Source organism: Heliangelus exortis, chromosome 6 (genome assembly GCF_036169615.1).
Source record: "Heliangelus exortis chromosome 6, bHelExo1.hap1, whole genome shotgun sequence".
Classification (NCBI taxonomy): Eukaryota; Metazoa; Chordata; class Aves; order Apodiformes; family Trochilidae; genus Heliangelus; species Heliangelus exortis.
Window position 1 is genome coordinate 12048255 of NC_092427.1, and position 23899 is coordinate 12072153.

General features: G+C 42.2%; 1 protein-coding gene across 1 annotated transcript in view; it reads left to right on the top strand.

Moving 5' to 3' along the window:
• The window catches only part of TFCP2L1 (transcription factor CP2 like 1), a 37936-nt gene extending 28236 nt beyond the window's left edge, over positions 1 to 9700 (top strand). The window contains exons 12-15 of the mRNA XM_071746728.1: positions 20 to 120; positions 1064 to 1206; positions 3079 to 3130; positions 3577 to 9700. Of these exons, the coding sequence (XP_071602829.1) occupies positions 20 to 120; positions 1064 to 1206; positions 3079 to 3130; positions 3577 to 3614 (334 nt within the window). The 3' untranslated portion in view covers positions 3615 to 9700. The remainder of the gene's footprint in view (positions 1 to 19; positions 121 to 1063; positions 1207 to 3078; positions 3131 to 3576) is intronic.
• Positions 9701 to 23899: the final 14199 nt, after the last annotated feature.

Consider the following 23899-nt stretch of genomic DNA (forward strand, 5'->3'; position numbering starts at 1 on the left):
TTTTCTTAATAATCCATAGAAATGTAAGGCCCAAGATGACAATTTATGTCTGTCAAGAACCAGAGCAAAACAGGTCCCATCTCCACCAAAAAAGAGAAAATGGAGATGGCAGTCTTTGTGGTAAGTTTTTATGTATACATTTTGTTAAACACTTACCTGGTGAGAATGCTGCTTTCTGCCTGAAGTCCTATGTGAGGCAGCTTGGTGTCCTGAGAGTTTAAAGAGGTCCTGTTTATCCTAGTTCTGCCACTTTGGTTCTTTTTAGGGGTATGGATTCCAACTGGTACCATCTGGTTGGGGAACAAACCCAACTCAAAAGATATCTGTAGAAGGCCACACCAAAACCTCTGTTCAGTTCTTTATAGGACCATAGCACCAAAACCTAATTTCCCATTCCCCGTGTGCTTTAGATTATGGCTTGTTTGAAAATATTTTGGGAAATGAAAGGGCAGTATGGCTTGAACTGAAGTTCTAATTCTTGGAAGTTCAAAGCTTTTGAGGACTCACAGCTCTTCATTGACCCTCAAGACATGATGGACAATCAAATGAGAACAGCAATTGTCTTTAGTTCTTGCACATGGTATTTACCAGTCACAGCTTTTCTGCCTGGTTGTTTCTACCATTTGGTCTGGATTTGGAAAACAATACTGTCATCTGCAGTTTGGATGCACTGTAGTCTTTACTTTGTACACTACTTTTGTCTAGGATGGGATTTACTGTTTAATTTGCTCTACTTTAAAATGTCAAAATCTGTAAGAGGAGATCATCCTAAAATATTAACATATTTATGACAGGGGTTTTTAGTACATGCTGTCACTGCCTTTCTCTGGGCAAAAATTACTTGAGCTTTATGTGCCTGCTGCATCCAAATACGGGATATTTTCCTACAAATCCTCAATCTGGATATTTGGGAGTTGCTTCAAAAATACTAATCTTGCTACTGTCAAGATCTGAACCTTGATCTGAACCCATTTGCTTGTTGTTACTGAGCATCTTGGTGTTATCTGCAGTTGCTATTCTATAATTCCTCTGTAATCCTGTTATTACTTTGAACTTTTTGCAGTATATCATGCAATCTTCTTGGAAGAACTGACTACTCTGGAATTAATTGAGAAGATTGCCAACTTATACAGCATTTCTCCACAGCAGATAAATCGAATCTATCGTCAGGGACCCACAGGGATCCATGTATTAGTGAGCAATGAGGTAAGGGGTTAATGAAAACTGGCATGGCTCTAGCAGTTGTCTGACTTCATGAAGTTAGAATGACCCTTTAGATAAAGAAATGAATCTTCAAGGAAGCTTTACAAGGTTACTAATACACACAAGTTAAAGCATTTACTTACAGCAAATAATTAATGAGTACCATTGATTTTGGTGTGGATTTAAGATGGATGATTTGTAAAAGAAAGTTTTTTGGGTGTTTTTTTGAGTGTGTTTCTTTATTTTGGAACAAAGCAAAACACACTTTAGAATGGTCATTTCCTTTTCATGTTGGCTGCTGAAATGAATTCTGATGTGAGGATCTAAATTGAGAACCTTTACAATTGAATAGAAAGTTTCCTGCAGAAGGCAAGTTTGAAAACTTTTAGGACAATTAGTCTTACATTTTGGCTAGTGATGACAGCCATTGGGTCAGGATCAGTGCTGTGTAAGTGCACACTATAATTTCATAGACCTCTGCTAGCTGTTTGTGTCGTGGTAGATGATGGCTTAATTTAGTCCATTCCATTAACTTGCAGTGAGTTGCCCTTCTTCCTCTTTTCCCCTGCTGAATTACTTAGTCATTCATGCACCAGAATCACTTAAGGAGCTTCATTTATAAGAAACATTTTTAAAACAAATGAAGCAGAGCATAGGTCTCAACTGGAGCCTAAATTGAAGTTTGTAATGCTTATGCCTAAAGTCTCCTTGCTATTTCAGCCTGATTAAATCTGAACCTAAATGCTTTATGGATGTAAAGTGCTTGGAGGCAACTCTTGGTAGGGGAATTGCCTGAACCAGCTTGGGTATAAGACTTTAAGTATTTATTTAAGTCAATTATTAACAATGTCTATTGCTTTTTTAATAATTTTTTTTCTTGTTCTAGTACTATAGTGGCAAGAGTGAGGCACTCTATGAATGTACTTCATGCGTGATTAGGTACAGACACACAGACTGACCAGTGAAGTTTGATGTGTGGGAGCAAGGGTTGGATGTTAAACCCAGGAGAGAATAGAGAGATTAGTCTAACTTGGAAAGGATTAATGGTGTGAGAATTTACAGCAGGAAAGCTCCTAATTGAATGATATTCAATAGCAAGGAAAAGGCGTTTGCTTAAAGATGGATTTTTCTGAGCTGAGCAGAGAGGTTCTGGCCACCTTCCCTCTGCAGTTAGGTGTTCAGTATCTGTTCTAACTGCATGAGGTGCCTCCTGAGGGTAATTTGCCTCCTGTCTCCCACACAGCTACTCTAAATCTTAAAATGACTTAGAAGGAATGTCTGAGAATTAAGATTAAATGAGCATTTCAGATTGTCTCTCAAGTCAGCTAAATCTCACCTCTCTAAAGCACCTCTAGTGAGGGACCTCACTAGAACCTTCATGTATTATGAAAATCTGGTTGTTTCTCATGAATAACTCAAATACCTTTAGATACTGATCTTGCTTCCCATGATCTGCCTTGCCTCTTATAGCAGTTTCATTAAGATTCCTGTGCCTTGACAAAATACAAACAGGTAAATGATTCCTGCAAGCACAGCATCTCTGCTAGTGTGTGGTCAAAACAACCACGTGAGTGCTGCTGAGATGTTTTTTATTGTAATCATATTCCTTTGTTCAGCAAGGAGTTTTTTTCTTAGGAGTGATCATCTCTAGATACTATCCCAGATGTTCTCCTAACCTCAGCATGTGAGCAGCTGCAGGGACTTTAATCAGTTATGTACTTTAATATACTTATGGGCAGGGTTACTCAAGACTGCCTAGGACTACATCAAATATTGCTTGATAACCCTCCTCTAAATTCTATACTGGCAGTGGAAGAAAATTGAATTAAATTGCTAAAAATATTTTGTTTTGGCTTTTTTTCTTCTGCCTTTCAGATGGTGCAAAACTTCCAAGATGAATCTTGTTTTGTTATCAGCACATTAAAAGGTATGTATTGCTGCCACTATTACTATTACCTAAAGATAATTTCTACTTTCAGCTGCACTAAATGTTATCACAAATTCAGTGCTGCTATCCTGAAAAGTAATCTAATTCAGAGTAAGTCAAGATGTTGCATCAATTTACAGGATGACAGATTGATCAATCTATGCTTTCCTCTCAGTTACACTGTTAAAAAACTTTCATAAATCCATTAATACCACTGACATAAACGAGCAGAAATCCTTCTAGTAAAATTATAAATGATGACAGTTAGTATATTGTGGTTTTTATATAAATGCTTTTACCTAGATGTTCAACATTCGATTTTTGTGAATGGGTCGTGGAACAAGAATTCAAACTCTAGCAAACTACCTAAGAAGAGAATCTGGAGTTCTGTACCTGTGCTGTTTTTTAAAAACAATGAAAAAATGCTTTGCATTTCTTTGTTGCAGCTGAAAGCAATGATGGCTACCACATCATTTTAAAGTGACCGTCCTGCACAGAAAGACTTTAACAGCCTAAAATTTAGTGCCTCACTGAGATTGCTACAACCTAGACTGGAAACCTGAAGAACCTTCTGGATAAAATGCTCTTGCGAACTAAGAATTACCGAACAGCTTAAGAAAAAAACTTGCTTTTACGAATACACATTTTGGGTGGTGTGTGGTTTAGTTGGTGTTTGGTTTTGTTTTGTTTTTGTTGATTTTTTTTTTTTTTTTAAGCTGGAGCTGAGAACATCCTCAAAGCTTGTACATGTTTCTTTGTCCCTCCTTTCCTCTTCAGTCTTAAAACTTGTCAAGGTTTCTGCTTATTACTTAGGAACAACTGCCTTGTAAAGGGAAATGAAAGATAAACAAAATCCAGGTCTCTGGAGCCCTCATGGTTGGGTGAATTGATTTACTTACTGTTCTGAGTGCTCTCTTGCTTTCAACACACACCCTGTTGCTGATGGACACAGGCTCCCTGGGGCTCTTCTTTTACTCTCTGAGGTGGAAGGCTTGGGGCTAAATCCAGAAACAGGTTGGGCAGAGCAGAGGATGGATTCAGTGCCCAATCTTTGCCCAGAGTGTCAACCCTGAAAGCCCCCACTTAGCTGCTTTGCACCTGCAAATGTGCTCAAAGTCCAGAGACTCCAGTCCATCCTGACAGAGCTTCTCTAATATCAATCCAGCAGAGCAATTTTGTAGGGTCTGAGAGAGGACAGACAACCTGCAGCAAGCAGTTCAGTACCATATTATATCTTCAGTTTTACAGTAGTCTCCTTGAACGGAGTATGTGAAGGTTTTCTGAGGAAGTGTTTTGAACCTTGAGAGTTAGAGCTTTTGATAAATTCATACTTTGGATTTATTCTACTCTGCAAAGCATTGATTAACTGCTACTTTTACTGTAACTAGGAATTAGGATATGATCTTAATGATGTTTCCTCCTGTTACTCACTGAAGTAAGTTAAACTGAACTGTGATTGAGTCCAGATAACAGATCATCTTAGTTCTGCTTCTTACATTCTTGCTGTTTCACTTTTGACTCCTTTTTAAATCTCTGAAACTATGATCAACTCTTACCTCCTTTGAGTATTTTGGGGACACCATCCAGGCTCCTCTAAGGTGAAAAAGTGGCTTCCACTGATGTCAAAGGCAAACTGAATCACACACTTCTTGCATGGATGAAGCTAATTAATAAGGCTGTTTTCCAAACCAAATGTCCAAATAACATCAAATTCTGATACCCAAACATTTCATCCCGAATTGAGATGGAAAGCTGAATTACCAAAAATTTTCCTGGAATGGGAATTTTTTTAAAAGTGAGAAATTCTGAGCTGGAAAACGCTACATAAAATATTCTACCCTTTTGAAATGGAAACATTTAATTAAATCCATTTGGCCCTTAAAGAAGCATCAGTTTGAGCTACTGTTGCAGACCTCAGAAATTACCATTCAAGTGCCTTGTGTGCCATGTCTCCCTTGGGACCTGGTTCTTTGGCTGCATTACAGATCCCATGATGCTCTTTCTGTGGGTTTGTCAAAGGGGAATGCGTCACGAAGGCTGGAGGGGTGCCCAGGAGCCCAGCCTTCTGGGAAAGAGGGGGACATGCAGCCTGTAAATTACAGCTCCCAGCTGACACTGGAGGAATTCGGACAGACAGGGACTGATATTTTTCTGACAAACCCAACCCGTTTCAAGTTTTCCCAGCAGAAATAAACAACAAAATACTGAGAAAAGCAACCTTTTTTCATTAAAAGCAGAGTTTTGTGGAAAAAAAAAAAAGGAGCCACCCGTCCCCACCAATTTTTTTTTTTTTTTTTTTACACCAAAAATAATACTAGAATAGAAAAATTGTTTTACAATGGGAAAACCTTCAGCCAACTCAGCTAATTGAGTAACATTGCCTACTTAGGCACGATCTTGCTCAACTGGCTGTCCTACATGCTCCATGAATTGTCGTGTTTCTTCAAAAAAAAAACAACACCCAGGCTTTGGGACATGGCAATTCTTCCCTTCAAGTGAAGGAGCTTGAGTCTTCTTGGCTGAGGACAAGGTTGTGTAGGTGAGGAGGTTGTAAGTGGTCTCCTGACAGGGAGACAAGGTCAGATGGAGAGGGCAGGGGGATCTTTGGGGGAAGAGATGTCTTTGTGGAGGGTGAGAAACACCATCTTTTTTTAGAGGAAGGTGAGACCATGCCAAGCTTGACCCTGCCTTGGTGCCTGTGTGGGCTCCTTGGCTCTGCAGCCTTCTCTGCACCCCCATGCATGTGGAGGGAGCCCTGGGAGCCCCTGGCCATGAGCATTCAGACATCCAGGTGGTGGCCACTCAGTTGGAGCTTCCTTCCCAAACAGGGAATAAATTCCAGCTGTGTTTGTGAGTAGGTGGGAGCAATGTGCCCCTGTGTAGTTGGAGCTGTTTGGTTTATTTTGTGGGTAGTACTTAGAAGTTGTATGTTGGCCAAGCTTTTTCATCCCGTATTGTAATCCTGGACCAATATATGGCATGGCTGTTGTTGGCATGCAACTCACAGAAGTGAATCTCCATTTAAACAAAACCTTAGAGCAGCCAGGAATGTATCTGGTACCATGTCCACTTACATTTGGTAGCCCTGTAATTCAGGGGATGCAGCAATGCTGAAATACAGCAGTTTGAAAAGAGGATTGCAGCAGCTTTGCTCACAGACTAAGGGACTGCAAACTGTTTGCCTATTAAAAGAAAACCAAAAACATTCTCAATTATTTTAAAAAAACTAATCTTACCCATAAAGAATTATATGCAAAGCTCCTCATAGTGTTTCAGTAGCACTTGCTTAATTGATTTTGAACAACTCTCTATTAGGGCCTTGTTATATTTTGCTTATTTTTAAATAATAATTTTTAAAAAAATAATTTTGTACTAGTATGAGGGTGAATTTTACAATATATCTTGTTCTCCTTTCTGTGCTGTTAAGAAGGTATAGCAGAGTAAGCAATCACACAGTTTGTCACACTAGGTGGCTGTACTCTTGTATCTAGGTTAGCCTGTTTGTAAAGCTGTCTAGCTTTAATGAGTGTGTAAGGCCTAACCTTATCAGACAGAGAGGTTCCAGTCCTTGTTGAACCCCTCTGGCCCCAGCAGAAATTTGGAGGACTGTGCTCAGTAATGTTCATGCCTGTGGAGATGCAGCACAGCTAGTTTAGTGTTATCTGGAGTTGGAAGGGACCCATAAGGACCACTGAGTGCAACTCCTTGCTACTCACAGGACTACCTAAAACAAAACCATATGACTAAGAGCATCATCCAGATGCTCTTTGAACTCTGGCAGGCATGGTGCTGTGACAGCTTCCCTGGGGATTCTGTTCCAGTGACTGACCACTTCTTCAGGAAGAACCTTTTTGTAATGTCCAATCTGAACGTGGCCTAAGGCAGCTTTATTCCATTTCCTTGTGTCCTACTGCTGGTTGCCATGGAGAGATCAGCAGCTCCCCTTCTGCTGCCCTTCTTGGCAAAAGTTGAGACTGTGATTTGTGTCTGGGTGTTAGGAAAACGTTTTGCACCTTTTGCCCTTGTTTCAAGCTGCTGCATAACCAACAGGTTGTTGTACACGAGCAGATTGGCCATAAAACCATCATGGATAAGCAGCCAGTGCCAGTGGTCAGAGCAGTGCTGGTGGGAGACTGGACTGCCAACAAACCTTCCTCTCTGCCTCCCCAAAACATGAAAGGAAACTCTTGCCCTGTTGAAGCTGGTGAGTTTGTCCATCCAGGAACCAAGCAGAATCTTCAGGATTTATGTTAGTGGCTTATGTTGAAGAGTGAGAGAGAGAGAGAGAGAGACCTGTCTCGGCTCTATAAGTGGCAGGAAATCTAGTTGATTGCTTAGACTCTCCATGTGGTTATAGAGGGTCTGGCAGAGAGATTCTTTTGCACTGTTTGAGGTTGTGACAGCCTCCAGAAGGAAGCTTTTTTCTGCCTTAATTCTGGCAGAAGCACAAATGATTAATCTGGGCTGGATGTCTAAATTCTAGACAGGCAAAAGGCAAGGAGATGAGTAGCTTCCCCTTATCTAAATTTCCAAAAGAGTTTGCATTTACTTTGGTCTTACATGCCTGTTACATTTATTCTTGCTTTTTTTTTTTTTTTTTGCTTTTTTTTTTTATGTTTTGTTTTGTTGTTGTTGCTCCTATTTCTTTTTTTTAAAGTAACAAATGAAACCTCCTACTCAAAGTGATTTTTAAAAAAGACTTTATTCAGCTCTATATGTGAAATTTGTACAGCAGACCTTTTTTAAGCTCTGGGGTTCAGAAATAGTATGGCATTCCAAAATTATCCAGCTCTTAGCTGTATGTATGATGACAACCACTATAAGCAGAAGTGTGCTTGCTGGGGGTGAAAAGGCAGAACCCTTACATGATGAAAACCAGTATGACTCCAGCCAGTACTGCCAAGTTCTCATCAGAACCATACTGGCTGTTGGAAATTATTTCATAACTTTCAGCATTTTTTCTGGCAACCGAAAAAATTGATACAGATCAGTTAGTATGACTCTCATGATGGTCTGAGAACTCCTAGAAATGCCCATGATACACAACTGGGGGGCAGAGCAGGGGCAAATAATCTGGAGATGGAAGTTAGTGCCATCTCTGAGGAGGCAGAACTGGTACTGTTAAAATTAAAGCTCCTGTTCTTCCAGCTGGCCTTTCTTGGTTAATTGGCTAAAATAGAAATAATGATTCAATCTGGAAAATATTGGAGTTCTCATTGCCTTGGTGTGAAATTTAATGTTTCAAGACTTGGAGGTGGTAAAAGGATTCTTGTATTTGAGAAGTCCTGAGTGGCACGCTCCTTATAATGTATCATATACATATTTACGCGTATATATACACACATACATACTGTACTGTATCAACACATATCTGTGCTGAGTACTTGTGTTCTTTGGCTTTAACTGGTACTCTGCTTCATTTAATTGCAGTTCAATGTAAAAGACTCTGGTTGATCAAGCTTTGAAACCCAGCCATTTTTTGGGTAGGCAAGTAAAAGTCCATAAGAGTGACTCTAGGTGATTTGGATGTGATACACTTGGAGTGGTGTAAAAATGATGACTTTCCGCAATATAAATCCCAGGCCTTGGTGAAGACGAGCGTATTTTTGCACTAACACTGCAGTTCTATATTGCAGCTTCAGAAAATTAGTTAGAGGAAAAGAAATAAATTGCCCAGCGCTTTGTAAACTAGTAAGAGCTACTCCCTAAGCTGAACAACCATATGATGACTTTCCTAGCTCAATGTTGTATTGCTTAAGCATTGGCTGTAATTCTAACAATCATCTGGTGGATGGCTGGGACAGGTTTGTTTTATTTTTTTCTTGGTTTGTTTCTGTTTGTTTTTGGCTGTTGTCAAAGAAATACTTGTATTCGGACTGTAGCTTCTCTTTCTCCTCCAGTTATGAAATGGTTTAGCTTTATGCTACTAATAGAAATATCTTCTTAAGTTTATAATCTGTTTGACAGCACAGGGTACTTGAAGAGGGGAGTGTTTGTTTGCCCTTGGTCATCACTACTATGGGTGGATATGAGCAGGAAGACTGGAGGTTTATCTTAACACCTACCTTTGTTTAACAAGAAAATGGGTTAAGCTGGTGCCTAATTTTTTGTGCATTTTTGATTTGTACCTTTTTTTTTTTTTTTTTTTTTTTTTCCTCCATTCCCTCAAGAATCTTTTGCTCCCTTTATGGGACGCATTAGAGAGCAGCTGGTATGTCCAACTTTTTTTCAGCAGCCTGCTGTTGTCCCAGTTTGCTTGAGTGAGCGTTTATCTTTCAAAGGGCGAGGGGGGTTCCCGCTCTTCACTGCCAATGCAGCCATTCCAGACAGGAGGTGCTGACCATGAAGTCAGCTTGATGGGCAAGTGGGGGTGGGTCTAATGGAGGCTGAGGTGAACCAGTTGTGAGTAAATACTGCCACACTCTGTCTTTTTTTTTTTTATTATTATTTGTACATGAATAATAATAATAAAAAGCATATTTTGCACTGGCTCTTGTACTGTTGTGCAGAAGAAATCTGTATCTAGAATCTGTGCTCCAGTCAAAATGCAAATAAACCTGTTTGTAAGAAGCATGGGTTTTGTCTCTGCTTTGCTCAGCGTGGATGGGTGGAGGAAGAGCCTCAGCATCAGCTCCTCCTCATCATGTGGCTGTAAGGTGCTGGACACCCTCTCAAAGTCAGTGGGATTGGAAGTTGCAAAGTCCTGGTGAGAAGCACAGCTGTAGCCAAATGTCCTGCAGTATTTTCTTCATGTCTTCATGATATAATTCAGTGACTGGTTCATATTTAATCTAGGTCAAGGCAAAACTCAAATCCCTACAATCTCAGCCACTAGAGCATGCCCTGAAGTGCCACATCTACACGTTTCTTAAATACATCCAGGGATGGTGACTCAACCACCTCACTGGGCAGGCTGTTCTAGTGCCTGACCACTCTTTTTAGTAAAGAAATTCTCAATATCTAATGTAAACCTCTCATGCCACTGCTTCAGACTGTTTTCTCTGGTCTTGTTGTTATTCACCTGGGAGAAGAGGCCAACAATAATATTCTTGCTGAAAATATTCTCTCTGAAGCTGTGATGATGGGCATGTGCTGTAGTGAGAACACAAGCTGCATTAGATGAAAGAAATGTGAAGAAAATTCTGCAGGACATTTGGCTACAGCTGATGCTCTCACTTGGTACAGGTGCTGGTGAGTCCACACCTCAGTTATGGGCTGCCCACTGCAAGGGCACTGAAGTGCTGGAGCTTGTCCAAAGATGCCCAGCAAAGCTGGTGAAGGGTCTACAGTGCAAGTCTTATGGGGATCAGCTGAGAGAACTGGGGTTGGTTAGCCTGGAGAAAAGGAGGCTGAGGGGAGACCTTACCACTCCCTGCAATTACCTGGGAGGAGATTGTAGCCAGGTGTTTGTTGGTCTCTTTTCCTGAGGAATAAGCAATAGAACAAGAGGAAATGGCCTCAAGTTATATACAAGGGTAGGTTTAGATTGGTTATTAAGAAAATTTTAATTAAGATGTGGTGCTTAGGGACATTGTTTAGTGGGGGCCTTGGCAGTCCTGGATTAATGGTTGAATTTGGTGACCTTAAAGGTCTTCTCAAGCCCAAACAATTCTGATTCTTCAAGACAGGCTCAAGTCCACTTACAGGCATCAGCAGGGGCATTAGATGGGTTGTGCTGTGATGGCAGAATGCTGGGAGGCACCCAGGGGCCCAAGGCTGGCATTTGGGCTCTCTAGGGCTGGCTGGAGGGTGCTGAGTGTGTGAGGCTACTTGCATTAAGTGCTTTCTGGCTCTCTGAGCCCTGCCAGCTGCAGGGGCACTCCTGGGGCTTTCAGGAAGGGAGAGGTGAGTCCTTCCCTGAGCCCCTGAGGTGTGGGGTGCTATGTGACCATCACTTGCATGGGTGGTTATGCCTGAGCACCACCCAAAATTATCCCTCGTCTCCTGTGAGAGTGACCCATGCATTGCCAGGGGTTGTTAACAACACAAAGGAACACTTAAAAAGTTTTTGCCTAAAATTGCCTAATAAAAGGGATTCAAAGATAGAGAAAGGTGCAATGCTGCACAATTTTGTTTCTGTGGGAAACACTCCAGGAGAAGCTTATAAGGAGAAGACCTCCCAGGGAACATACCCAGAAGCCAATGGCAACTGTAATCAAGACTGAACAGGAGCTGAAAAGAGTTTTTCATGAGTGAGGAGAGCCAAGATCTAAGACTGGAGGTGCTTAGCCAAAGCATTGTCCTAATCTCATCTAAATCCTCAACAACAAACAAGTATTTTAAAATTAATTTTCCAATTTTTAGAACAATGCTGTCTTTCAGTTCAAAGGATTAGTCACAATTGTGGAGTAGGCTGGGAAATCACATCCCTCATACTCTCTCTGTAAAGAAGCTAAGTACTTCCAGGCTTACCTGGGTAGGAAGGATTTGACACTGCAGTGTTTTGTTTTAGTATATTACAGCAGAGTCTGGTTGTCCTGATCAAACTGGGATTTCAGACAAGCTCAGATCACAGAATCACAGAATGTTAGGGGTCGGAAGGGACCTCAAGAGATCATTGAGTCCAACCCCCTGCCAGGACAGGATCCCCTGGTGCGGGTCACACAGGAACGTGTCCAGGTGGGTTTGAATGTCTCCAGGAAAGGAGACTCCACAGCCTCTCTGGGCAGCCTGTGCCAGTGTTCTGTCACCCTCAGGGTGAAAAAGCTCTTTCTTAGATTTATGCTGAACCTTCTATGCTCCAATTTGCACCCGTTATCTCTTGTCCTGTCATTGGTCATCACTGATAAGAGCCTGGCTCCATCCTCCTGACACTTGCCCTTTCCATATTTATAAACATTATTGAGGTTGCCCCTCTGTCTTCTCCAAGCCAAAGAGACCCAGCTCCCTCAGCCTCTCCTCACAAGGGAGATGTTCCACTCTCTTAACCATCTGGGAGGTTCTGTGCTGGACTCTTTCAAGCAGTTCCCGGTCCTTCTTGAGCTGAGAGGCTGAGAACTGGACACAACATTCCAGATGCAGCCTCACCAGGGCAGAGTAGAAGGGGAGGATATCTCTGCTTTCCAGGGATGTGTGGCCCAGGAAGGCAGGGCAGCTGCTGGGCTTCAGGAAGCACCAGCCCTGGTGCTTCCTTTGTCAAAACAAAATGAAGCAGTAAAAGGTGGTGTACCACCATTCTGGAGAGAGTTCGTTTTTTTTTTAGAGTCTTTTTCTTTTACTATATATTTTTTTAATTATAAGGTCTTTTATTTTTGACTGTTGGAAGCAATGTTGCAATCCATTTTGCAGCCTAGAAAAGCATCAGTTCTGATTTCAGTGGTATTAAGTCATACAAGTATGGTATAGCTGGAAAAAAATGATTAGCAGGCATCTAAAATTAGCTGGGCACATTAGTGCACTGAAAAATAATTTTCCATGGATGAAAATTTAAATGCTGAAGTTAAGACTATGTTTTAGAGATGCAAGAAATTCTGGATAAACTCAAGCAAAAGCAACACTAGGGGAATTTATTTGTGAAAACATTTCCACAGCTTGGCATCTCTCAGAAGAAAGAGTTTCTGGATGGTTGGCACCACTTTGGAAATTAAAATCTCTGTGACATCACCTGGTCATTTAACTTGATAGTAAAATCAAGGAAAGGTTGAGTAAAAAATGAGTGCATGGCTTTCTGTGGGAATAAAAATGTGGCTGAGGCTGTGTGGCTGGAGCAAGTGCGTGCTTCACCACATCTGTACTGAGGATAAAGAACAGTGTCCCTGGCAAGATTATTTGAGAACCACCCACAGTTTCCCTTTTCCAACAGATTTACCTCATTTCATGATTGTGCCCACGTGGCCACAACGTTTGTTTCTTGAGCAGCCATGGTTGTTTACTGTCACGTGCATGGCCTGAAGTAAATAAAGTCTGACTGAAAACATGGGGATAAATTTGGTGATTTTTTAAGTAATTGGAGAGGTGAGAGGTTGTGGGAAAGGAGAGGCATTCTGCTTTGCTTTTTCAAATCTGTGGCTCCTTTCTGGCTCTGCTAGTCCCTGTCCATGGCTTTGCAGCATCCCCACCATATTTGCTGGTTTGCTTGTTCTCAAACAAATATATGCACAGCCACCATGCTGGTGTAAATGTGGATCCATCTCCTGTGCACCTTACTCAGAAATGCAGCCTGTACTGTGGTGGCCAAGGCAGCAACTTAACTTTCACTAAAAATCCAGCATAAATCACTTCTAGCACCATGAAGACAAGGTGGCAACATGCTGTTGACTCTTTAAAACTCATCTGGCTGGTGGCAAATGGGCCCCTGAGCAACCTGTGAGAAAAGGAGCAGCCCCCCCCCATGTTTTTTCTGAGGTAGCACCATGCCCTCGATGCAGCTCAGAAACCAGAGGGAGATGTTTGGCTCGAGGGCTGAGGACTGGATGTGATGGCTGGTGGCCTCAACCAAGTGGGAGGGATTGGTGACCAACATGGTCCTGCCTGGCACTCCCAGCTGAGCAAGAGCTGGTGTGTCTGTCTGCACTGCAAAGGTGATCCTGCTGTTCTGCGTGAGGGTGATGCAATTTTTTACTCTGTTTTGTGCTTTTCAATTTTCTGTCAAACACTTTTGGATTTTCCTTCTGATTGTGGTGATGATTATGGCCACATACTGGCCAGTTACACAAGCAAAGCAATTAAGCAAATGAACATTTTGATTCTTGGAGACTCCCACTTTAAAACAATGAAACAATATTTCCTTTCTCCTGAACGTCACCGGGTGGTGTTAATCTGTCACCTTTCAGGCTCTCACACCCAAAGCTGATGTCTCTCTCAGTTAGTAAGTCCTTAAAAATTATGGTTAAATGCACAGCCTCTGAGCTCCACCATGCAGTGAGGACCATGAGACTGAATAAAGAACCTGGGCCAAAGACATGAACACGTTCATCAGGGCTTGATGGCTTTGGAGAATAACGAGCCCAAATGTCCTGATCACCAGGCCCTTGAGGGTCAATCAGCTGGAGGGAAGGGCCACCCACAGGCCCTTTTAAACTTGCTTTTAAAATGTAATCCTCATGAGATTAGAGCACTGTGGAACACAGAATGCCCCAAACTATCAGACTGCTGCTGAAGTTCTGACCAGTTGCCACTAATCCTGGTTGAATTAATATGGGAATGTGTGTCGAGGTGAATTCAGGTAGAATAAAGTGGTAAATATAAAATGCATACATCAATAAAATAAATTAAATTAATTTTACATAGCATCCACTCAGCACTGGAAGAATCACTGTGCATCACTCAGTTAATAACTGACCTAAATATAAATATTTGATCTGACAGTATGTTTGTTGCCTGTAATGCCTGTTTAAGGGCATATCACTCAGTGTAAGAATTTTTAACTTGAGTCTTTCTACAGAGATTTATAGGTGAAGCCAGAATAAGCCATTAAGTTCCAAGTGGCAGGCTGTCCTGGTAGGCAGGAGTACAAGACACTAAACCCATCCCAGCGGAGCACCCAGGGCTCTGAGTTGAATCCCCATGGTCCTTTCTCATCTGCTTTGCCTGTCACCTTCATCAGGGTGCCAGGTGTGTTGAGGACATGGAAGCCTCTTCTTAGTAAGTGCTGGGGAAAAAAATGATGGCCCTTAATTAAGCATGATAATTCTTAACCCATGCATTTGACTTTTTGGGGAGGTCTTGAAAGGAAGCCAGGAAAACTCCTTTCCACCAAAGCTGGGATAATATTCCTGGGAGGTGTAAACAAACCAGAAGGTGTTTCTGAGAGTTTTAATTTCCCATACTGGTCCATGATGGGATCAGCATTACTACTGCAGAGACAAGGATTCCTCTCTGCACCTGGTCAGGAGTCCTGGCTTTATAAACCCACTCACTTCACTTCCCAGGTGGCTGTAGCAGGGGCAGTGCTGGGGTAGGAGCAGGAGCAGAAGCAGAGCCAGAGCTATCCCAGGTGAGTGGCTGAACTTTTGTGTTTTTAACTACTAGTGTGTACTACCCCTCTTGCTAGGATTTATTTGATCTTTAATAGTCTGTCTCAGGTCTCACAGTGTGAAGATCTCTATTGCTTTCTCTTTTCCACCCTTAGCAGTATTTTCCCCACCTCTCTGTTCTTCTCTCTCATTTCTCCAGGGGCTGGCAGTGCCTGGTCTGTGCCAGCTGTTCTACAAGGCTTTGTCATTTTAGCAACAAGTGCTACTTCCCTAGGAAAACTTCCTTAGGGAATAAGCTACTGGCATAGTTTAGTGAAGTTCTGTGGTGGAAACATCTGGTGAGTCCATCACTCTTCTAGTGAGTGATGGATAATGCCCTGTCTGCTCTTTCTCTCTTGTTCCTTCAGCCTCTGTGTGACTTGGGGGTTTGCATGGCATCTCCTTTAAGTTGTCTAGGGGAAGAAAACGGGCACACAGACAAGCAGCTTTCAGACCCCAAACCCTAAAGCCAAAGTCTTGGGGTAGCCAACAGTACTCCCTGCTGCTGTTAACTGCTGATCCCTCCTGATGTTGCTCACCTGGGTGTTTAACCTGTTACCAGGCCAGTGCTGGCTGTGTAGTGCTTGGCATTGGTGAGAGCTGCAGAAGGATGCAATTAAACTAATTACAGGCTGGTGATTTTGCAGTCAATGAGATAATTGCTCTTGAAAACTGGCAGTATGGATGAAAACTTGCTCCCAACCTTAATATTAGATTGTACTGTCTTGCCAGAATATATGATTGATGTCAAAATGTGATTGTGGCAAAACCTATAAACTTATAGGCTCATGAAGTAATTTACAGTGCAAGGAGCCTTCAAAAGTCATCTGGTTCAGACCTTGTTCAAAGCAGGGCCAGCAAAGGCAACTTGATGTTGTGCAGGATCAGCAAAGGGAAGCCCATGGCCAGTGCTAGCCAGGAAATTTGACCAGAGATCATAATGCCCCATTCTTGTCTCAGATAATCTATGAATACACTCAGTAAGAAAAGCTTTTGTCTTTCCAGTGCTGGGTGGGAGAAAAGTAAAATAACACAGGCGTGCCAAGCCATAATTATCTTTCTGTTCATCCCTTAAGAATGACTATTTAAAATTTAAATTGGGATACATTTGTTTACTTAATAATTTTTCCCAGCAAATAGAAAGAATATAAGTTGGCAACCACTTTCTGCCAAGTCTGGCAGCTCTCTTGGACCTATGTCTGCCAGCCAACCTTAGAACCTATTACAGTGGAGCTGAACACATAATTCCAGCCAAAGATCTAAGGTTTTACCTGCAAACAGTACTGCTGCACAGTGACAGGTGTGATTGGCAATGGAAGAACTCTGGTGGGCTTCAAGCTGAGATGAAGGTGGAGTGGATGAGCTACTCCATACAGTGTGTGTGCTGTGGTGCAAGGCAGTGTGTGCAGTAACTCTCCAAACCAGGGTCTTGTGCAGTTGGTTGTGTATGCCCTACAGTTTCCCATCTCTGCTTGCGTGTTCTGGTGTCTTGTGAAACCTAAATGTGAGAGTGTACATCAACTCAACTTTTTTTATATGGTAAAAGAATATACAATCAAGAGGAGAAACTGCTGTGGAGCTGGTGGATAAAAGATGCTTATCCTTATGTTACAGGCTTGAAGTCAATGAAGGTGCAAGTTGTCTTCCTTTCAGTGCTTTTTAATTTGAAGGGAGAGGCTACAATTGGCAGGACTCTCTACCATGAAACTAAGAAGGCTTCCAAGCTGAGTCTGGCTCCCAGGCTATAAGCACAAGGAGAATTAGGTGGTGCCTTCACACCTTTCCTTTGAGGGGAAGCATGATTGTCTTCCCTTCAAAATTGGGGAAATGTTAGCTGGTGCCCTGGCAACTTCCTGAATGATCTGAGTTGTGTCCATGGGCTCTGTGCAGAAGAGCCCAGTCCTAAGCATAACACCCTGATTTGTGATGGACAAGGGACCCACCATAGGAAGGCTTTGACATTTGAAAAACCCAAAATGTGGAGGACGGCATAATCTGATGATAATAATAAAATCAGTTGTATGTTTTTTTCCTAAGTTCAAATCTTACCTGATACACTTGCTGCTGTGAGTAGTCCTTGCCAATTATACTGAGGATCTGTGTTCAGGAGTAAACACTTGTGAGGAAGTTCATTTTAAACTTCATTCAAACATCCACCTGTGTCTGCAATGGCTTTTGAGAAAGAGAAGACTTCTTTCTGTTTCATCGCTGGTAATTTTTTAAATGAGTAATCCATATTTAGGGTGAAAATACAACTTCAGAACTCTAAGTCAGCAAATGGTAAACTTAGGTTTTCGTGTTCAAAAGTACTTGTGCTTTATTTCTAAAATGGGATGCTCTGACATAATTCAACAGACTTTTTTTTTTTTTTTCTTGGCAAAGCATAATTTAATTCATTGTTCACCCCAGTAAATGAAGGGCAGCAGAGCAGGGTAGGACATCGATTGCCTAAGGTACATTTTTGTTTATTAGGTTATTTAGCCTGTACGCTTTGTTCTCACTGGTTCAAGTATGCAAAGTGTCTTCTGAAAAAGGCACCTGACCCAATGACTTGGCCAAAGCACCTCCTGGCATGTTGCATAAGCAGTTGTGCATGCTGCAATTCCTGGCCTAGGAAGGATGTGGTTTTGGGCAGCACGAGTGTGATATCCCTTGTGCCTCCAGCTAAAAAGAAGTGAAAAAACACAAACAAACAAAACCAAGGAGCATCATTCATTGTGTGAGCCCTGGCCAAACTAGTTGCTCTAACTCTTGTCCCTTGGACCCCTACATGTAGTTTATTGGCTGTTCTACTGATGTGATGTTTCCCTCATCTCCCACATTCTTCCCAAGAGCTCTGGAGATGCTGAAAAGTGCTCTTCCTTCTTGTTCAATGAGGGAAATAAAATCCTAAGGAGGTTTAGATTTGGAGTGTCTTAGTTACTTGAGCATCTGACTCACCTCTGTGCCATTTGGTATCTGGATGCTATTGTGGACTTGGAGAAAACCCAAGTCTAAACCCATGGGCTGGAGTTTGTGACAGAGTAGAGATTATGTCCATAGGTCCTTGATTCCAAGTAATTTCCCACATTTCAGGATAGATCTGTCTACCAGGGTCAGCAGTTCCTGATTTCCAATGCAACAGTGGCAGGTCTTGACTCCTCCTTTAAATAGGCAATAGAAGTCAGTGGCACAAGGTATGGATATTAAAGCTATGGTGTGAGTAGAAGGGACTTTCTAAAAACCCAGTCTTGGATCAACTTCTTAACCATTTTCGTTTCAGGAAGAACGAGACATGTATGCAGGACTGCCCTTGTCTAACCTGGACTTTGCTGTACCTGTGCCTAGAACTGGGTAAAGTCATCCATAAGACCCATGGAAGAAAGCATTATGCTGGATAAACCTGAGCCTCCTGGCTATGGTTGCAGCATCTTGGGGAACAGTTCTGTTGAGATCTGTAGGGTTAATAGCATTAGGTTTAAGCCCAGCCTTCACTAACAGGTCTGTGACATGATTGATTCCTGTATATATTTTTAACAGTGCCTTCGAGAGAGCTTAGGAGGACATGGTGTCTGTGTGGGAATTTATTGTCAAGAATGGGTTTTCACAGTGTGTGAGTCAGCTATTCTTGGTGAAGATGCTTTGGTTCTTGCAAATTTGCTGGGAAAAAAGTAGAAAAAGCTTTGTTTTTATAATATTTTGATGGAATTTTAGGGATGTGTGAGGGTTTTCTAACACGCCACACTCTCCTCCTCACCCCACATGAAACTTTCTGGAACTGAAGATTCTGGAGAGTGAAAAAAGCTTTGCTGTGGCAGAATCCTGTGACAATACCTGTGCCAGGGAGGGGTGGTTCAGCTCTTTTTACCATAGGGAGAAAGGTGTACAACATGGGATTGCTCAGTATTTGAGGTTCCCACATAGTGTAAGCAAGAGCATCATCTCAGTGTTGGTCACTGAAATAATAGTATTACAGAATTGTTCAGGGATTCCATCCCACCACACAAAACAATATATTTGTTATGTATTCTTGAGCAAGGATTTCTGTTGCATCATGGAGCAGCTGATCACCAGTAACATTTCCCTTCGAGGGGCCATCTGAACACTGATGTTCTTAAGCAGATACAAATAGGGTTCATGTTTTAATAAAATATTTCTTCCAATGTTACTGTGGTGGAGCTATTTGACTGATTTTACTTAAGAGCAAAATTGGGTGAAGTACATGTTGGCTGCTTCTGTCAGCTTCCTTGAGGGTTACTGGAACAATGCTTAGAGATGCTACTGAAGAGAAACTCCTGCTGCAGCAAATAGTGGGTGAAATTATTCAGGATTACTCATGCTCATGGCAATTCTGCCTTTAAATCTATTGATCTGTTTTTTGTGTGCTCTCCTTTTCCACCTAATTTGGCAGAGCTCTATTGCCACTTGGTTGCTGATATTACAATGCAGGTGTTGATAAGCATTTGCCAGCATTCAAAAACTTTCCATTCCCACACTTTACAGCCCTGGCTGTTTGTCAAACCTGCCATTTGAATCACTGAATAACAATGACAAGTAAAGGAGAAAGTGTTACTACTGATAGTTATCCAATACTCTCTTTTGGTGCAATTACAAACTGGGGAGATAAAAAGTATGGTGGACAGAGAGTGTATTTGGATGACAGTCATGCATGGGGTTTATTGCCATCTAAAGGGAGTCATAAAAGGGCTGGGTCAGTACCAAGCAAGTATAGCATATCACACCATACAGACTGGGCCCTCCACATGGGAAAATTTAGCTAGGGAGAGCCCTGGCACAAAGGGCAGGGAGCTGTGCCTACAGCAGTTCCCACTGTCACCAGAGATTTAGGACTCAGAGTTTGGAACTCCCTGATCCAGGCAGTAGCAATATTTCATCTTGCTGGACAGGTAATGTAGGAGTCATGGGCAATCCCAGCACCTTCTGGTGACATTTCCAACCTGAGCTTCCCACTTCTGCAGAGACGTTGTAAACTACCAAGAGGTAAAATTGAAATGGTAAAATGAAATGGGAAAATGTAGACATTATGATGCCAACTGCTTTTTACTGCTTAGCAGATGAAAGTAAACCCTTTCTTCTCCCTGGTCTTGCATGCTGCTGGGTTAGAGTGTGGTCTGGCCAGACAGTCCCAGTGATTGATGTGCATATTAATGACCAAGCTTGTGTATTTTCCAAAGTTTGCCATTGATACAACACCTTGCTACATGCTTATAGATAAGACAAGGAAAGCTTTCCATGTGGCTTTCCCTTCCACAATATATTTTTTCCAGATTTTCTCTCCTTTTAGCTTCCCTTCATGTGATTTGCTCTACTCCTACAGTTTCTCCTGCACTGCTTGCCTTGGGATGAGATGCTTGTGGGTTGTCTGAGGACAAGTTCTCAGGAAGTGTTTGGCTGCTGCAGTCACCCAAGGTGTATTCCTGTCTGAATCCCACTCCTGCCTGGGCCCTGGTGTGCTGCCTGCACCCCCTGCCAGCCCATGCACACTGGCCTCTAGGCTAGAAATAAATGGCTGGTTTTGACTTGGGAGAATTTCCTGATCTGATTCATCCCATAGCTACAAATACTATTATATTGGCTCAAGGCTGTGTTTTAGGTGGCTGGGGAAAGAAACACATAGTCAAGCTGAATGGTAGCAGCCTTGAATGAGAAGCGGGCATCTTGTCCTCCTGAAGACACCACCAGTGAGGTCAGCAACAAAGCTGTGCTGCACCCAGGAGAGCTGCTTTCTTTTTCCAGTGGAGTTTGAATGAGTCACCAGGTCTCCACATATCCCTTGGTCTCCAGCAGTAACCCCTGTGATGGTTTAACTTCACCCCCTTCCTACTGCATTGCAGCCATGCTGTGACTGTGCTCTCAGTCCCCTTCCTGTTGCCCAGGGTATCTTTGGCACAGGTGGTGGTGAAGCTGAACTCTTAAAGAAAAGTGTTTTTTCATGTTATTAAGCAGGGTTAGTTGCCTGATCTGATTCTTAATGCCTCCATCCCAGTCTGCTGGACCCCATCAGCAGGAAGGGCTGGGATATATGGTTTGGCTGTGGTCCTGCCAAGGCTGCCCCATGGCAGAAGCTGCCACCAGCAGGCCAGAGAGATGCTAGGGCTGGGGACAGGCTCTCTGTGAGGGTGACTGTGTCAAAATGATCACAGGACTGGGCTGCCTGATCTCCAAAACAGAGGAGCTGCAAGGGTGCAGGTTCTCCTTTTTGTGCTCTCCTGTGCTGTTGCAAGCTGATGGGCCACGACTGCCCTTGCTGTCTGCTGCTCCCTTTACCCCTGCCCTTTTCCTTCTCTATAGGAAATCTGAGTATGGACTCTGGAAGCTGCTTGTGGATCTGACTGAGGTCCTCGTCTAGGAATGAAGCAATTAACTATAAGGATAACTGAAAAAAACCCACAAGCCCATAGAGGAATGGGACAAAAGTCTCTTGAGGAAGCAGGCTGCAGCATGGATCCAGAGCTGCTTGCTGCTCTCCTGCAAGCAAATATGGTGCAGCACATTGTATGAGGACATCCAGCCCCAGATTCTTACCTCTTACACTTGCTCTAAAAAACAGTGTGAGCAAAGTTGTTAATTGCTATGAATGATTTAATCACACACTGGAGCCCCCCCCTGTTTTCATGCTTCCAGTAAGTGCAGCTCCTTAGAAGACAAACAAATCTGTGCTCTCTCTTCCTTTTGTTTTTCCTTGAGAGAAAGCTGAAAAACAGCCAAAGCCCCCAGAGTCTCCCAATGACTTTGTGGGAGCTCTTCAGATGTCACCCTATGTAAAGCTTCAGGGTTGCTCAAACCAGGAAAACTTGCACAAAGCTCTCATTTCTATCTGCAACAGCAGACAATGTGTCATTGGTTCTTAAGAATAAAGCTGCAAAGCAGCTTGATGTGGGTTTTTCTTTTAACCAAAACCAACGTCTTAAAGAACTCAAGATGTCCTTTTATTACAAGTTCATAGAGTTCATAGAGTGTGCAGATGTCTTAAGATCTACCTGCAATGACACATAAATGCCAGCACCACTAAATTTCCTGAACTTGTGTCACTTATTCCATAAGGTTTGAATTGGAACTCCCATTTCAACATGAGTTAAGACTCCGTGAAGTTCTAGCAAGGCAAAAAGACCATGGAGGAGACTCAGTACATGTGCTTGTTAATTACCACAGGTAGCCCTGCTGTGACAAAACTACTTTCACATGGGATTTGGCAGCATACACATACAAACTGGGAGATGTGGTGACTTGACAAAAGTGGTGGGGGGGGGAAAAAGTGCATAGACTGAATCCTTTGGAGGTGTTAACTGGAAAAAGCCCAAACCCAGGCTGCCTGTAATTCTGCAAGGCAGCATGGATCATAATTTTTATTTAATCCTGACTTCTGACTTTCTACTTGCTGTCTGTTTCATGCAGCAAAATGGGAAGCCACTAACCTGCTGGTTCCTTTAGGAGAAGGGGCTGATGTGGGGGAAGATCACTCAATTATTTTGAATTCCGTGCAGTGCAAGTTTTCCTTAGTGTGCTGACCATTTCTGATGAGTGGATGAACCAGTTTGTTTCAGCCTGTTCACAGACCTTTTAAAAGTCAGATGCTGATTGCAGAGGCAGGAAGTTCATCCTTGTAAATTCTAAACAAAGTATGGACAGTGATAGAGAGACTATAGGTTTTCAGAAGTGGAGAAAACTGCTCATCACACCTAATTTGGGAAATTGCCTTTCAGAGCTGAAAAATTTACCTTAATCTTGTTTGTAGCATAGAAGTACTGTTTGCTTGAGGAGAAGTAATGAATGAGAATTCATCAGGAACCAGTTTTTCTAGAAGAGTGGCCTGTATCATCAAGCTTTCTGGTAGAGAGAAAAAAGAGCGAGTTATCCTGTGATGGCAAAATTGAAGAGAAGTCAGTTCAATGATTTTTGGCACATACTGTGATATATGATATTCTTCAACATATATCTAAAGGTGTTTATATGAGCTGTGACTGTTTTAGACCACGTGTCTGAATTCCCAGAGGGTCATTTCTTGAATTTTGCTCATACCCCACTTAACCTAAAGAAACTGAATTCTCTGAAGGGATGGGAAAGCTTGTAGGCAGAGGGTAGGGTAGAAGTAGTCTGGGCACAACTTGTAGGTAGAGACCATGCTGTTTGGTAAACTGGCTATTAGATTTGGAAAAAAACTATAGGTAGGTTTTCAGGCAAAAAAGAACACTTTCAGAAATACTATGTTCTCTTTACAGACATTTCTTTGCCTGTGCCCTTAGACCATTGCAACCACTGTGTTTTTTTCAAATCATTCATTCTTTTAGTTGTGGACTAAAAGGACTTACTCAAAAAGCTCCTTGTGTTTCCCTTAATTTGCAGCTCCAAATACAAACAATATAAAATTTGGCTTGTGTTCAGCAACAATCCTGATAAGATTTTTCAGGAACCTAAACCAAACAAGTTAAAAGTAATTTCATTGACGCAGTTGAGTGGTACACCAAAATATATCAAGATGTCATTTATGGCATACTTGTTTTTTCGCTTTGACTCAGTCCAAAGGCATAAATAATTGTAATGGATTATTCATCGTGTTTTAAGAAAAAAATGTTCTAATCGTATATTTTAGGTTTCTTTCAGCATTCTGCTTTTTGCTGCAAGGTCTGGAAATAATTAAACCTACTAGACTCCAAAAGAAATGCATACGGAAAGGAAAAATCTGGAGGTAGAACTTCAAGTATCTTACATTAAATATATTAAAGAGACTGAGGGGTGAATAAATAACCTATTGGGATGGGCTAACCTGGCAATGCCTGGCTTTGGACCCTGGGCTTCTGTGGCTGATGGCTACTCA